Source organism: Salmo trutta, chromosome 5, assembly GCF_901001165.1.
Source record: "Salmo trutta chromosome 5, fSalTru1.1, whole genome shotgun sequence".
NCBI lineage: Eukaryota > Metazoa > Chordata > Actinopteri > Salmoniformes > Salmonidae > Salmo > Salmo trutta.
The window spans coordinates 2266389-2282866 of NC_042961.1; the positions used below are offsets into that span (position 1 = coordinate 2266389).

At 48.0% G+C, this 16478-nt stretch overlaps 1 protein-coding gene across 3 annotated transcripts in view; it reads right to left on the reverse strand.

Moving 5' to 3' along the window:
• LOC115193511 (E3 ubiquitin-protein ligase pellino homolog 1) overlaps window positions 1-16478 on the reverse strand; it is a 39559-nt gene that overhangs the window by 10819 nt on the left and 12262 nt on the right. For all 3 annotated transcript variants that reach the window (XM_029752201.1, XM_029752200.1, XM_029752199.1), the window contains exons 2-6: window positions 9159-9378; window positions 7822-7951; window positions 6849-6950; window positions 5875-6072; window positions 5459-5647 (exon numbers count right to left, since the gene is read on the reverse strand). In XM_029752201.1, coding sequence (XP_029608061.1) covers window positions 5459-5647; window positions 5875-6072; window positions 6849-6950; window positions 7822-7951; window positions 9159-9247 — 708 coding nt within the window. In that variant the 5' untranslated portion in view covers window positions 9248-9378. The remainder of the gene's footprint in view (window positions 1-5458; window positions 5648-5874; window positions 6073-6848; window positions 6951-7821; window positions 7952-9158; window positions 9379-16478) is intronic.

The window sequence follows — 16478 nt, forward strand, 5'->3', positions numbered from 1 at the left end:
ACGGGTAACACTTGGTTTATTGCCCCTTTAAATTCAGGATAAATGATGAAGTGTGGTATTGTTCTTCTTCCCCATGACATTACTGGACCCTGCAGCTGTGTGGAGGTTCATTTAATTCATGTGACTGCACTCCTTTATACAGGAGGGGACAGGGAAGGTAGGTGACTGCACTACTTTATACAGGAGGGAACAGGGAAGGTAGGTGACTGCACTACTTTATACAGGAGGGTACAGGGAAGGTAGGTGACTGCACTACTTTATACAGGAGGGATCAGGGAAGGTAGGTGACTGCACTACTTTATACAGGAGGGTACAGGGAAGGTGGGTGACTACACTACTTTATACAGGAGGGCTCAGGGAAGGTGAGTGACTGCATTACATTATACAGGAGGGCTCAGGGAAGGTGGGTGACTGCACTACTTTATACAGGAGGGAACAGGGAAGGTGAGTGACTACACTACTTTATACAGGAGGGCTCAGGGAAGGTGAGTGACTGCACTACATTATACAGGAGGGCTCAGGGAAGGTGGGTGACTGCACTACTTTATACAGGAGGGTACAGGGAAGGTGGGTGACTGCACTACTTTATACAGGAGGGCTCAGGGAAGGTGAGTGACTGCACTACTTTATACAGGAGGGCTCAGGGAAGGTGGGTGACTGCACTACTTTATACAGGAGGGCTCAGGGAAGGTAGGTGACTGCACTACTTTATACAGGAGGGGTTCAGGGAAGGTGGGTGACTGCACTACTTTATACAGGAGGGCTCAGGGAAGGTGGGTGACTACACTACTTTATACAGGAGGGGTTCAGGGAAGGTAGGTGACTGCACTACTTTATACAGGAGGGCTCAGGGAAGGTGGGTGACTGCATTACATTATACAGGAGGGCTCAGGGAAGGTGGGTGACTGCACTACTTTCTACAGGAGGGCTCAGGGAAGGTGGGTGACTGCACTACTTTATACAGGAGGGTAGAGGGAAGGTGAGGGAGTACACTACTTTATACAGGAGGGCTCAGGGAAGGTGAGGGACTACACTACTTTATACAGGAGGGGACAGGGAAGGTGACTGCACTACTTTATACAGGAGGGGACAGGGAAGGTGAGGGACTACACTACTTTATACAGGAGGGCTCAGGGAAGGTGAGGGACTACACTACTTTATACAGGAGGGAACAGGGAAGGTGAGTGACTACACTACTTTATACAGGAGGGCTCAGGGAAGGTGAGGGACTACACTACTTTATACAGAAGGGCTCAGGGAAGGTGAGGGACTACACTACTTTATACAGGAGGGCTCAGGGAAGGTGAGGGACTACACTACTTTATACAGGAGGGAGCAGCGAAGGTGAGTGACAACACTACTTTATACAGGAGGGAACAGGGGAGGTGAGTGACTACACTACTTTATACAGGAGGGGACAGGGAAGGTGACTGCACTACTTTATACAGGAGGGCTCAGGGAAGGTGGGTGACTGCATTACATTATACAGGAGGGCTCAGGGAAGGTGGGTGACTGCACTACTTTATACAGGAGGGCTCAGGGAAGGTGGGTGACTGCACTACTTTATACAGGAGGGCTCAGGGAAGGTGGGTGACTGCACTACTTTATACAGGAGGGGTTCAGGGAAGGTAGGTGACTGCACTACTTTCTACAGGAGGGCTCAGGGAAGGTGGGTGACTACACTACTTTATACAGGAGGGTACAGGGAAGGTGAGTGACTACACTACTTTATACAGGAGGGCTCAGGGAAGGTGGGTGACTGCATTACATTATACAGGAGGGAACAGGGAAGGTGGGTGACTACACTACTTTATACAGGAGGGTACAGGGAAGGTGGGTGACTGCACTACTTTCTACAGGAGGGCTCAGGGAAGGTGGGTGACTACACTACTTTCTACAGGAGGGCACAGGGAAGGTGGGTGACTACACTACTTTCTACAGGAGGGCTCAGGGAAGGTGGGTGACTGCACTACTTTATACAGGAGGGAACAGGGAAGGTGGGTGACTGCACTACTTTATACAGGAGGGTAGAGGGAAGGTGAGGGAGTACACTACTTTATACAGGAGGGCTCAGGGAAGGTGAGGGAGTACACTACTTTATACAGGAGGGCTCAGGGAAGGTGAGGGACTACACTACTTTATACAGGAGGGAACAGCGAAGGTGAGTGACAACACTACTTTATACAGGACGGAACAGGGAAGGTGAGTGACTACACTACTTTATACAGGAGGGCTCAGGGAAGGTGAGGGACTACACTACTTTATACAGGAGGGAACAGCGAAGGTGAGTGACAACACTACTTTATACAGGAGGGAACAGGGAAGGTGAGTGACTACACTACTTTATACAGGAGGGAACAGGGAAGGTGGGTGACTACACTACTTTATACAGGAGGTCATTTTCCTGTGGCATTCTGTAGATGCCTGGTTCCCACCGGTGTGCCGAGGCCTTGAGGAACTCTCAGGTGCTGTGAAACATGATTTTTTTAAATACTCACTTATTAACGTGACCAGTGGACTTTTGACTTGGGAGCACTAGTGGAGGTCAGGTAAAACATTAAACGTTACTTGGTTATATCTGTGTGGTTGTTTTAAGTCCAGTGTTCTCAAGCTAATGTTACATTTGAGAGGTGAGCATCCAAGCAAAAGTCATTTATTTCTTAAATATATGGCTCTGGGCTTAGCTATACCAGAGCCTCTGGTACTGTATGGCTCTGGGCTTAGCTATACCAGAGCCTCTGGTACTGTATGGCTCTGGGCTTAGCTATACCAGAGGTTCTGGTACTGTATGGCTCTGGGCTTAGCTATACCAGAACCCCTGGTACTGTATGGCTCTGGGCTTAGCTATACCAGAACCCCTGGTACTGTATGGCTCTGGGCTTAGCTATACCAGAGCCTCTGGTACTGTATGGCTCTGGGCTTAGCTATACCAGAGCCTCTGGTACTGTATGGCTCTGGGCTTAGCTATACCAGAGCCTCTGGTACTGTATGGCTCTGGGCTTAGCTATACCAGAGCCTCTGGTACTGTATGGCTCTGGGCTTAGCTATACCAGAACCCCTGGTACTGTATGGCTCTTGGCTTAGCTATACCAGAGCCCCTGGTACTGAATGGCTCTGGGCTTAGCTATACCAGAGCCCCTGGTACTGAATGGCTCTGGGCTTAGCTATACCAGAGCCCCTGGTACTGAATGGCTCTGGGCTTAGCTATACCAGAGCCCCTGGTACTGTATGGCTCTGGGCTTAGCTATACCAGAGCCCCTGGTACTGTATGGCTCTGGGCTTAGCTATACCAGAACCCCTGGTACTGTATGGCTCTGGGCTTAGCTATACCAGAGGGTCTGGTACTGTATGGCTCTGGGCTTAGCTATACCAGAGCCCCTGGTACTGTATGGCTCTGGGCTTAGCTATACCAGAACCCCTGGTACTGTATGGCTCTGGGCTTAGCTATACCAGAGCCTCTGGTACTGTATGGCTCTGGGCTTAGCTATACCAGAGCACCTGGTACTGTATGGCTCTGGGCTTAGCTATACCAGAGCCCCTGGTACTGTATGGCTCTGGGCTTAGCTATACCAGAGCCCCTGGTACTGTATGGCTCTGGGCTTAGCTATACCAGAGCCCCTGCTATAGAAACACACAGAGAATGGCTGTGTCTCCGTGGTTGGACCTTTACAATGCAGAAAACTGCTTGTCTCTAACCCAAACCATTCAAAACTAAAAGACCGGAGCTACATTTTTCTGTATCTGTATTGCCTGGTGTATGTTTCTGAGCGCCGTACTCAGATTATTGCAAAGTGTGCTTTCCCCGTGAAGCTTTTTTGAAATCTGTCACAGCGGTTGCATAAAGGAGATGGTTATCTATAATTCTTTGAATAACAGTTTAATATTTTATCAACGTTGTTGTGTGCTGATTCACCGGCAGTTTTGGAGGCAAAATATTTTCTGAACATCACGCGCCAATGTAAAATGCTGTTTTTGGATATAAATATGAACTTTATCGAACAAAACATACATGTATTGTGTAACATTGAGTCCTAGGAGTGTCATCTGATGAAGATCGTCAAAGGTTAGTGCTTCATTTTAGCTGAATTTCTGGTATTTGTGACCCCTCTCCTGCTTGGAACATGGCTGTGTGGTTTTTCTTGTGTTGTACCTGTCCTAACATAATCTAACTTTATGCTTTCGCCGTAAAGCCTTTTGTTTTGAATTTGACGCTAGCGTCCCACCTGACCAAGAGAGGTTAAAAGCTCCACATAACATACTCGTTCATTTGTTGCTGCACCGGGAGACATGAGGAGAGGGATGAGAGAAGGAGGAGAGGGATGAGAGAAGGAGAGGAGGAGGAGAGGGATGAGAGGAGAGGAGGAGGAGAGGGATGAGAGGAAGCGAGGAGGAGGAGAGGGATGAGAGGAGAGGAGGAGGAGAGGGATGAGAGGAAGCGAGGAGGAGGAGGAGGAGAGGGATGAGAGGAGAGGAGGAGGAGGAGAGGGATGAGAGGAGAGGAGGAGGAGGAGAGGGATGAGAGGAGAGGAGGAGGAGGAGAGGGATGAGAGGAGAGGAGGAGGAGGAGAGGGATGAGAGGAGAGGAGGAGGAGGAGAGGGATGAGAGAAGGAGAGGAGGAGGAGAGGGATGAGAGGAGAGGAGGAGAGGAGGAGAGGGATGAGAGAAGGAGGAGGAGGAGAGGGATGAGAGAAGGAGGAGAAAGAGGGGAGGGATGAGAGGAGAGGAGGAGGAGAGGGATGAGAGAAGGAGGAGAGGAGGAGAGGGATGAGAGGAGGAGAAAGAGGGGAGGGATGAGAGAAGGAGAGGAGGAGGAGAGGGATGAGAGGAGGAAGAGGGGAGGTGGGATGATGCTTGATAAAGACCTGCGCTGCCATTTGGAATTGCTAACGAGTAGTGAAATAAAAACTACTTGTGGAATCATCTCCCTCCCTCTCCCTTTATAGTAGAATGTGTTTTCACATTACCTCTCTCCTCCCTCCCCCTCACTCTCTCCCTCCCCTCTTTCACCATCTTGCCGTGTGTGTGTCTCTCACCATCTTGCCCTGTGTGTATGTGTCTCTCACCATCTTGCCCTGTGTGTGTGTGTCTCTCACCATCTTGCCCTGTGTGTGTGTGTGTCTCTCACCATCTTGCCCTGTGTGTGTGTGTCTCTCACCATCTTGCCCTGTGTGTGTGTGTCTCTCACCATCTTGCCCTGTGTGTGTGTGTGTGTGTCTCACCATCTTGCCCTGTGTGTGTGTGTGTGTGTGTGTGTGTGTGTGTGTGTGTCTCTCTCACCATCTTGCCCTGTGTGTGTGTGTGAGTGTCTCACCATCTTGCCCTGTGTGTGTGTGTGTGTGTGTGTGTGTGTGTGTGTGTGTCTCACCATCTTGCCCTGTGTGTGTGTGTGTGTGTGTGTCTCTCTCACCATCTTGCCCTGTGTGTGTGTGTGTGTGTGTGTGTGTGTGTGTGTCTCACCATCTTGCCCCGCTGCTGAGCGGAGCGGGTCTCTCGGAGGGTGAAGACGTTTCCGCAGACGGAGATCTCTCTCCAGACGCCCGGTTTGGAGTCCTCTGTGAAGCCGTGGCGAGGGTGCATCACCAGCACGCCGTTGGTGGTCAGTCCGTCCATCTGACCGTCACACGTCTTCCATTTAGCGGCCTTCTCCTGGCGGGGGAATAGAAAGTAAGTTGTTCATTGTCTTTATGGTGTCATGATTTACTGTACTGTGTGGTATGTACCTTTCTGAATAGTTTAACAAATCAAAGAGGGAGGTGAAAATCCCCCCCATTTTCATTTTAGTGGCACACACCCCCCCCGTCCCACACCTCCCCCCCCCGTCCCACACCACCCCTCCCCCCGTCCCACACCACCCCACCCCTCCCCCCACTCACCCCTAGGAAGATGTTCTTGGAGCTGTCGAAGCCGGCAGCGTAGATGCGTGCGGTGTAGGGGGGCGTCCTCTGACACAAGACACGGCAGGCGAAGCGAGAGATGGTGCTCTGGACTGACTGGGTGTCTGAGTTACTCTGGCTGCCTGCCACCGTGTCGGTTACCACAAAGTCTATAGGGCTCTCTGTGGAACGACCAATCTGACAGGAGGAGGGAGGGGAACGGTGGGAGAGAAGAGACAATATGTTACAAGTAGCTTGACTTTATGTGGGAGACAGAGAGGGAGAGAAATGGGGAGAGAGAAAGACAGAGGGGTAAATGTGTTTAGAGACATTGACTGCACAGGTAGATTTAAAGCTAATTCCATTCAAAACAGGTAATATGTTATTTATCCACATTATAAGGTCTTATCAAGGGGGTTTACTGGTACTTTAGACTGCCTCACAGAAACAGGCTCCTGCCCTATGGGCCATTCTGACTCAGACAATACTATCTTCATACTGGAACTAGTAAACACACAACACTATCCAAAGTACAAACAAGCCAATACATTCACATAAATATAACAATATGTATAGGTCCCAAATGGCACCCTAATAGTCCTATGGGCCCTGGTTAAAAGAAGTGCACTACTTAAGGAATAGGGTGCACTACAGAGCTCTTTGGGCCCTGGGCAAAAGAAGTGCACTACATTAGTGTTGGGTGACTAAGATTGTATGGTCTATCGATGTGTGACAGCCATCGTTGATGGTGGCGACATGGTGATGTCACAAACTATGGTTTAGCATATTTAAAACTTGACTGCAGCGCCAGAGTCTGACAGCACGGCGAGCACATGGCACGGCGAGCACACGGCACGGCGAGCACACGGCACGGCGAGCACACGGCACGGCGAGCACACGGCACGGACAAGAGAAGCACTACCAAGGGAGGGAACAGGGAAGGTGAGCGCACGGCACTATGAGCTTGTAGTTACCTGGAACATGTCTGTGTTGTTATCATGAGTATACTCCACCACCACCGTCTGACCTCTGGATAACGTGTAGGAGATGCTGTGTTGGTCCTTGTTGCTGATAGCCTGGAGAGGAGAGGGAGGGAGGGGAGGGAGGGACAGAGGGGAGGGAGGACGGAAGACGGAGACAGGGGAGGGAGGGAGGACGGAGACAGGGGGGGAGGGAGGACGGAGACAGGGGAGGGAGGGAGGACGGAGACAGTGGAGGGAGGGAGGACGGAGACAGGGGAGGGAGGGAGGGAGGACGGAGACAGGGGAGGGAGGGAGGACGGAGACAGGGGAGGGAGGACGGAGACATGGGAGGAATGGAGAAAAGAGGAACGTTCAGTATAGAAATGTTGAACAGACAAGGTTCTGTCCTCAGCTCTTTTTGTTATATTTCTATCTGCTAAGTAGCGTTCTAGACGTTTCCCCCTCCCTCCCTCCCTCCCTCCCACACACACCTCAATCACTAATCCAAATCCTCCCCAATAATGCCAGCCTTGTGGTTTAACAGGCCTGTTTAAAGAGTTAATAAACAGGATGGAAACAGACATGTGTTTCCAAGGACACACTTTGTAGGACATCTGTTTGCTGCCCTTCATTGGACAGTTCACACTTAACTCTCCCATAAACAGCCAGTGTGTTCCGTGTGTTCATAAAGGCATGGTTCACATACTCACACTGTTAACCAAGGCAGGAGTGTTATGGGGTTGTGTGTGTGTGTGTGTGTGTGTGTAGGTTTTTAATTGAATTCCAATAGTTTTTTTTACCTTTATTTAACTAGACAAGTCAGTTAAGAAAAAAATCTTATATACAACGACGGCCTACCAAAGGGCAAAATGCCTCCTGCAGGGACAGGTGCTGGGATTAAAAATACAAATATAACACAAAACACAAATCATGACAAGAGAGACTGGTAGGGGTGTGTGTGTGTGTGTGTGTAGGTGTGTGTTACCTTGGCTGCCTGTGCGGTGCAGGCAGCGTGCACTGTGCTGGGTCTGACACCATTAGCCTTGGGCCTCCTAGACAGACTGAAATGGCTTTTCCTCCTGCCTCGATCACCGTTGGGTAGAGAGCCATTGTACCTAAAGAGAGAGAGAGGGAGGGAGAGAGAGAGGGAGAGAGAGAGGGAGAGAGAGAGGGAGAGAGAGAGGGAGAGAGAGAGGGAGAGAGAGAGGGAGAGATAAACAAAGGGATAGGATGCCATTTGGGAAGCAAGTGTTCCAAGAGCAGGCAGGGAGAGTTGCTGTGAGTTCACAGACATGCCTGTCATTGTGTGTGTGTGTGTGTGTGTGTGTGTGTGTGTGTGTGTGTGTGTGTGTGTGTGTGTGTGGGCTTGTATTACTGTCCTTGTGGGTACTGGAAAACCCCTAAAGTATTTCCCATGTCCACATGAGGACAAAGGCTAGGTTTAAAGTTAGGTTTATGCTGTGTGTCTCTGTGTGTTCCAGCTCTGCTGATAGCTCACTCATCACTGATAGACCAACACTACTGTTATAATCATCTACCTGACAGTCTGGAGACCAACACTACTGTTATAATCACCTACCTGACAGCCTGGAGACCAGGACCAACACTACTGTTATAATCACCTACCTGACAGCCTGGAGACCAGGACCAACACTACTGTTATAATCATCTACCTGACAGTCTGGAGACCAACACTACTGTTATAATCATCTACCTGACAGTCTGGCGACCAGGACCAACACTACTGTTATAATCATCTACCTGACAGTCTGGAGACCAGGACCAACACTACTGTTATAATCATCTACCTGACAGCCTGGAGACCAGGACCAACACTACTGTTATAATCATCTACCTGACAGCCTGGAGACCAGGACCAACACTACTGTTATAATCATCTACCTGACAGCCTGGAGACCAATGTAGAGGAACAGCCATAAGTATCTGAGTTAGTATCATCAACATAGAGGAACAGCCATAAGGATCTGAGTTAGTAACATCACCATAGAGGAACAGCCATAAGGATCTGAGTTAGTATCATCACCATAGAGGAACAGCCATAAGGATCTGAGTTAGTAACATCACCATAGAGGAACAGCCATAAGGATCTGAGTTAGTAACATCACCATAGAGGAACAGCCATAAGGATCTGAGTTAGTATCATCAACATAGAGGAACAGCCATAAGGATCTGACTTAGTATCATCACCATAGAGGAACAGCCATAAGGATCTGACTTAGTATCATCACCATAGAGGAACAGCCATAAGGATCTGACTTAGTAACTAAGTGGTGAAGTGTTGTAATGTGGTTGGCTCCTTACCCCAGCACCATGAGCTCTCCATATTTCACTGGCACTTTGGAGGAAGAGGTGGAGGAGGGGGAGATATTTTCCTGCTCTGGAGAGAACATGGGCCCGGCTGGCTGGATGGGCGAGGAGGGGTGAGGGTAGGCGGGAGGTCACACTAAAGGGGCGGGGTCAGCTGAGCCTCAGCTCCGCCTCCTCATCCTGCATGTGCCTGTTGGTTGCCGCCGCCGCAACCCTATAGATAGATAGATAGATAGATAGATAGATAGATAGATAGCGCGAGGTCAGTCACACGTGGACAACACAGCTCACAACATCAGGAAGTCACCTGATCTCTCAGGTCTCACCTTACACTGAACAGGAAGTCACTGACAGTTACACCACCACACACCCTTTAAGACACACACACATATAGGGCCCTAGAAAAACGATCTGCGTTGCACCAAGCATGGAATCCAGACATTAAACCTGAATTAAACAATACTCCAAAAATGTATTGAACTTACTAGAACATTCCTTAAAAATTGCCCATGTGACTCACAAGACATGAAGAAAATGCACCAGTGATTAGTATTTTCCTGCATCTTTCTGAAAGGGCTCAGGAATGCCCATCTGTGTTGTGGTGTTGTTATGTCTAGTCTACACTTAGTGTAGCCGTTAGCGATGATGCTAATGATAACCATCTGCTGGTAGATGGAAAGGCTTTCCCCAAAACTCTCTCAATTTAAAGCTAACTACAAAGCAGCTTATGCCTACCTGGCAGAATGATACCATGATTATTTGCATCAATCCAGTGGCCATTTGCTTAGAAAACTCTGCAATCTCATGAGGGCTACAAAAACACCGCTAACCAAACAACGGTCTCTGGCTAGTGCCCCCTGCATTAAAGGATAACTACACCCACACGTGTGGTGTGTGTGTGTGTGTGTGTGTGTGTTCGCTATGTGGTCTGGGGTTGAAACGGTTGCTGCTGTGTCTCTGTGTATCCCCTTAGGATAGGTTTATACTCCCACAAGCGGTCACCAAACACCCCCAAATGCGCTCGGCAGAAAAACAAGGGGTGCTTAAAGTTTCAAGTTGCAAGAGGTTTTGCTACCGTTTCCCCTAATGAATACAACCCAGGGCTTTCACAGTGACCTCACTTCCTCAGACAACGGTGCCTTTGTGCAGCCAGGCAGTCCCCCCCCCCCTAAAAACAACACCAACAATTAGCCTGTGTCCTGTTTGGCACGCAGGTTGAGTCCCGTCCTTCAACAGTTCAATGAGAGGGAAAGGTGTGCTATTCTTCAACCACACTTCAGTGTTCAGAATGCACACTGGACTGGCTGTTGATAGAGAAGCTTGTGAGAACTGCGATGATGACGTCACTTAAACTGGGAGTTGAGGTGTTACATTGCTGCATACAAGGATATACCATGACATTTCAAATTCTTAATTTAATAAAACTACTTTTAAAAGTGGTTTTTATGACATGCACCCCATAAAAAGACAGGCGCCTTCATACATGTAGCTTGTTTTTGTTAGCCAATCAAAGCGGCTCTAGGCCTACAGTCAGAGGCTCACTACAATACATTTTAATAGAAAGTCAGCAAAAATAGAAGCTCTTTCTGCCGTGGAAAGGAAAATACCTGTCTATTCGTGAAAAAAAATCACCCTGATTAACTCTTTAGTCATATCCCAGTTTACCTATTTGCAGAAATATTCAATTTTATTTGGAACGGCAAGCCAAACAAAATTAAAACGGGCCTATTTATATACTGAATATGAATTTGGAGGGCAGAAATGATTAAATATTAAAGCATTAGACCTCTCACTAAAGGCTTCAGTCATACAAAAGTTATACTTAAATCCGAACTGGTTCTCCAGCAGATTAGTAAGAATGTCTCACCCCATGTTCAAGAATTAAATAAAGGTGAAATATATATATATATTTTTTAATGGCCTTTTTCCCTTTATTCAGATTCAGAATAACCTCTCACTTTCGGTTATTAAAAAATTAAACGATCTCAAATAAATATCGCTATTTTTAAAACAAACCATTGACAGCTGGTCGCAATTTCAGTTTAATCCACCAGAAAAGACAGAACAAATATTATGGTTAAACTCAAATATACTAATTGATTAAAAAAAAAACTATATTTTTGAAAAATGTAAAAAAAAAAATATTTTTTTGTTGTTGTCTAATCTTTGGAAATGATATCATAAATAGGACTGGTGGAGGCTCTACTCAACCAACTAATTGCAGCATTACCGCACAAATGGAAGAGGCAAGCGGAAGGGGGAGTAAGTAAGGAACTTATCTGTTGGCCCTGCATTAAAAAACAAAAATGGCTAAAGGAAATTGTGATAAATAAAAAAGTATACCAGTTGATTGCAAAATAGTTGGGAAGAGATTTTCAATGTACCGATTCCATGGCACATGGTTTATGAACTGATACACAAAATGACACTGGATTCAAAACATACGTTTTTCCATTTCAATCATTGCAACCAATATATATATATATATATATATATATATATATATATATATATATATATATATATATATATATATATAAATAAATAACCATCCCAGCTCTGCATATTTTGCTGCGAAGAGACAGAATCATTGTTTTGGTGCGGCCCATATGTAGCTTGTTTTTGGTCACAGGTTCAGGAATGGCTGAAGAATTGCAACATTTAACTAGAGCCAACTCTGCAAATAGCACTGCTGGGTGATTTAAAAAGTCAGTCATTGATCAATATAATAATAATACTCTTAGCAAAAATGTTTCTTTAATTTACAATATGTAGAATCTATGAGAATAGAAAGGTTCAGAACTCTTGTGAAATACACCAAAAAAAAAAATCGATATTTTAAATATTTCCCCAAAAAAATTTAGGGATTTTTTTTATTTAACTAGGCAAGTTAGTTAAGAACAAATTCTTATTTACAATGACAGCCTACCAGGGAACACTGGGTTGAACCCCCCAAAAAAGAAACTATGCGTCGCAAGTGAAATGAGAGTTCACTAATGCAATGCAAATAAATAGGTGTGCGCGTGGCTGTTGCTTACGCCCTGCGTTCGGGCCTGACTCCTGAGGGTATTGGTTGTTGCTTACGCCCTGCGTCCGGTCCGGACTGCTTACGCCCTGCGTCCGGTCCGGACTCCTGAGTGTGTTGGTTGTTGCTTACGCCCTGCGTCCGGTCTGGACTCCTGAGTGTGTTGGTTGTTGCTTACGCCCTGCGTCCGGTCTGGACTCCTTACGCCCTGCGTCCGGTCCGGACTCCTGAGTGTGTTGGTTGTTGCTTACGCCCTGCGTCCGGTCCGGACTCCTTACGCCCTGCGTCCGGTCCGGACTCCTTACGCCCTGCGTCCGGTCCGGACTCCTTAGTGTGTTGGTTGTTGCTTACGCCCTGCGTCCGGTCCGGACTCCTTACGCCCTGCGTCCGGTCCGGACTCCTTACGCCCTGCGTCCGGTCCGGACTCCTTACGCCCTGCGTCCGGTCCGGACTCCTTACGCCCTGCGTCCGGTCCGGACTCCTGAGTGTGTTGGTTGTTGCTTACGCCCTGCGTCCGGTCCGGACTCCTTACGCCCTGCGTCTGGTCTGGACTCCTGAGTGTATTGGTTGTTGCTTACGCCCTGCGTCCGGTCTGGACTCCTTACGCCCTGCGTCCGGTCCGGACTCCTGAGTGTGTTGGTTGTTGCTTACGCCCTGCGTCCGGTCCGGACTCCTGAGTGTGTTGGTTGTTGCTTACGCCCTGCGTCCGGTCCGGACTCCTTACGCCCTGCGTCCGGTCCGGACTCCTTACGCCCTGCGTCCGGTCCGGACTCCTTAGTGTGTTGGTTGTTGCTTACGCCCTGCGTCCGGTCCGGACTCCTTACGCCCTGCGTCCGGTCCGGACTCCTTACGCCCTGCGTCCGGTCCGGACTCCTTACGCCCTGCGTCCGGTCCGGACTCCTTACGCCCTGCGTCCGGTCCGGACTCCTTACGCCCTGCGTCCGGTCCGGACTCCTTACGCCCTGCGTCCGGTCCGGACTCCTTACGCCCTGCGTCCGGTCTGGACTCCTGAGTGTGTTGGTTGCATGGAGGGATCAGAGGAGGATTGGTTTGCACACGCTGAAGATTACAAGTCTGATGACCAGGTAATCAATCTGAGGGGACGCTCGGGAAAGGAGATCGACACCAACGATAGCTCTCACAGTCTCTCTTTCCCTCCCTCTCACAGACTCCCCGTCTTTACCTCCCTCCCTCCCTCCCTCCCTCGTTCTTCCTGTGTAACCCATCTAATCGATGAGCAGGGATGTGTAAAATATCAAAAGAGAGGGAAGGAGAAGAAAGAGAAGGAATCATATCTCAGTCACCTGGGATTTGGGAGGGAAATCGTGTTCTGGACAGGGAGAGGGGATGTGTGTAGGCTACCTGGGATTTGGGAGGGAAATGGTGTTCTAGACAGGGAGAGGGGATGTGTGTAGGCTACCTGGGATTTGGGAGGGAAATGGTGTTCTAGACAGGGAGAGGGGATGTGTGTAGGCTACCTGGGATTTGGGAGGGAAATCGTGTTCTGGACAGGGAGAGGGGATGTGTGTAGGCTACATGTGTCTCCTGTGATGTTCCATACGGATGATCAACAATGTTTTTACTCTGGACTGGGATGAGGTTCTGGAGCACTGGTCTGGGGCCTGGCTGGGAGAGCAGGAAGGCCGTCTGTATTATGAAACTAACCTGTGGGTTAGGAAGGCTGTCTGACCCCCTGCATTGGGGAGGCAGGTAGCCTAGTGGTTAGAACGTTGGGCCAGTAACCAGCAGGTAGCCTAGTGGTTAGAGCGTTGGGCCAGATACCCAAAGGTTGCAAGATTGAATCCCCGAGCTGACAAGGTAAAAATCTGTCGTTCTGCCCCTGAACAAGGCAGTTAACCCACTGTTCCCTGGAAGACCGTCATTGTAAATAAGAATTTGTTCTTAACTGACTTGCCTAGTTAAATAAAGGTTAAATAAAATAATGGTCGAGAGCTGAGGGTTGTGTGGGAGGTCTGGGATTTGGCTGACTGTTTGTGGAACACTTCAACACAACATTCTTACTGCACTGTACACATGCGCCATCCACAGATAGGCCTAGTCTATTATAAATCCACTGATAACTTTACGATGGGGAAATTCACTAGCGAATGATCCTACCAGTGCGAGTTATTGGTCATGAAGCCTACATCAAGGTAATCGACATCACTACCACTATGAAGAGTGTGTCATCAGCGTTTATGTGTCTGTGTTCCTAAAAGTCTGTTGCAAAAAGTGTCATGTTTAGGTTTAAAACTGCATTGTTGGTTAAGGCCTGCTGTATTCTGGGCATGTAACAAATACAATTTGATTTGAGATCTAGATATTTGTCCGTCTTTCTAAAACCCTCCTCCGCAGGCTGACGTTCCGGACGTTAGACCCTCCTCCGCAGGCTGACGTTCAGGACGTTAGACCCTCCTCCGCAGGCTGACGTTCAGGACGTTAGACCCTCCTCCGCAGGCTGACGTTCAGGACGTTAGACCCTCCTCCGCAGGCTGACGTTCAGGACGTTAGACCCTCCTCCGCAGGCTGACGTTCAGGACGTTAGACCCTCCTCCGCAGGCTGACGTTCAGGACGTTAGACCCTCCTCCGCAGGCTGACGTTCAGGACGTTAGACCCTCCTCCGCAGGCTGACGTTCCGGATGTAAAAGATTAAAAGACTGGTGAGAGGGGGGATGATAATAGGGAGAGATACTGTTTTCGGAGAGGACTGCCTGTGAGCGTTTGATGTGTTGGTGAGCGTGCGTATTCTGTGTGCGTATGTGGATGCGTGTTGCTGGGGAACGTAGAGAGGGAGCTCAAAGCCTTTTTCTTTCTGCCGGTTAGCTGACCAGGGGAAGCCAACTGAGGGAGTGAATCAAACTGGTGAAAACGGAGAAACCTGAAAGTACTGCATGTCAGGATGCCATCGGGGTCAGGTTATTAGATATCTGTTGACAAAAAACTAACTGTCCAGTCAAAATCTCACTTGTAAAAGTTAATATTCTGTTAACTCATACCCAAATAATGTTGTCGACTCATTCTATACTCAGGTGGCCAAAGCTTAAATTGGAGAAAACAAACAAACACATAAAAAAACCCACCTTACAAATTGTATCTCAAACAGACCGTAAAATAAAAAAAATAAAAAATGCTTGCTACTTCCTCATAGAATGCAGTCATCCTCCTAAGGAGGATGAGATGGCCAATCAGCAGTCTACTCGCATTAATATTTTTAATGACCGGTACACGCCAACAACAGTGTGTTGTTGGGGTTCACCCAACCCATGCCAACGAGGGTCCTCAAGATACCATATTATCATCATAATTAGGTGTTGATACAATTCCATACTGCGATTTTATTGCAATTTGATGTTGAAACATATTGCTCACTATGTGACTGCTGCAGAGAGACGAGAGAGAGCATGAGAAAACACGTTTTGATCAATCAGGGAAATAATAGTGCTGAAAACACGTTGGCTGACTATTTAAAAAGAAGATGGACAACAGGCTATAGACAATTTTCCAGAACACGACACACTGACATCACACACAGATGCACGCGGCTGTAAGAAAACCATCGCACTCTGCACCCATTCAACATAGAAATAGTAAAAACATCAATCTTAGGCTAAACAAAATAACTGACGCTTACAATGTTTTGATTCTTGCTTGAACAGTCGCTAAGATTATATTCGGCTGTGATCTTTGCAAAATAACTGTTTTGGATGCAGCAGTTGTTAGCTAGAATGCTAACGCTCATTGATATAGGCTGTAGCAAAAGCTAGCCAAAGAGCCATTTTACTGTTTGAAGTGATTTTTTTGAGTTTGGTGAGTATGTGTGTGTCTGTCTGTGTGATGTCCCCCTGAGTATCCGAAACAAGAAGAAAGTGAACCCGGGCGCCCTTTAATGAGTCAGGAAGTTAGATAGATCAAACACTTGCATACACAAACCAGCCAAACTGTCAGAAGACCGGAGTACAAACCAGCCAAACTGTCAGAAGACCGGAGTACAAACCAGCCAAACTGTCAGAAGACCGGAGTACAAACCAGCCAAACTGTCAGAAGACCGGAGTACAAACCAGCCAAACTGTCAGAAGACCGGAGTACAAACCAGCCAAACTGTCAGAAGACCGGAGTACAAACCAGCCAAACTGTCAGAAGACCGGAGTACAAACCAGCCAAACTGTCAGAAAACCGGAGTACAAACCAGCCAAACTGTCAGAAGACCGGAGTACAAACCAGCCAAACTGTCAGAAGACCGGAGTACAAACCAGCCAAACTGTCAGAAGACCGGAGTACAAACCAGCCA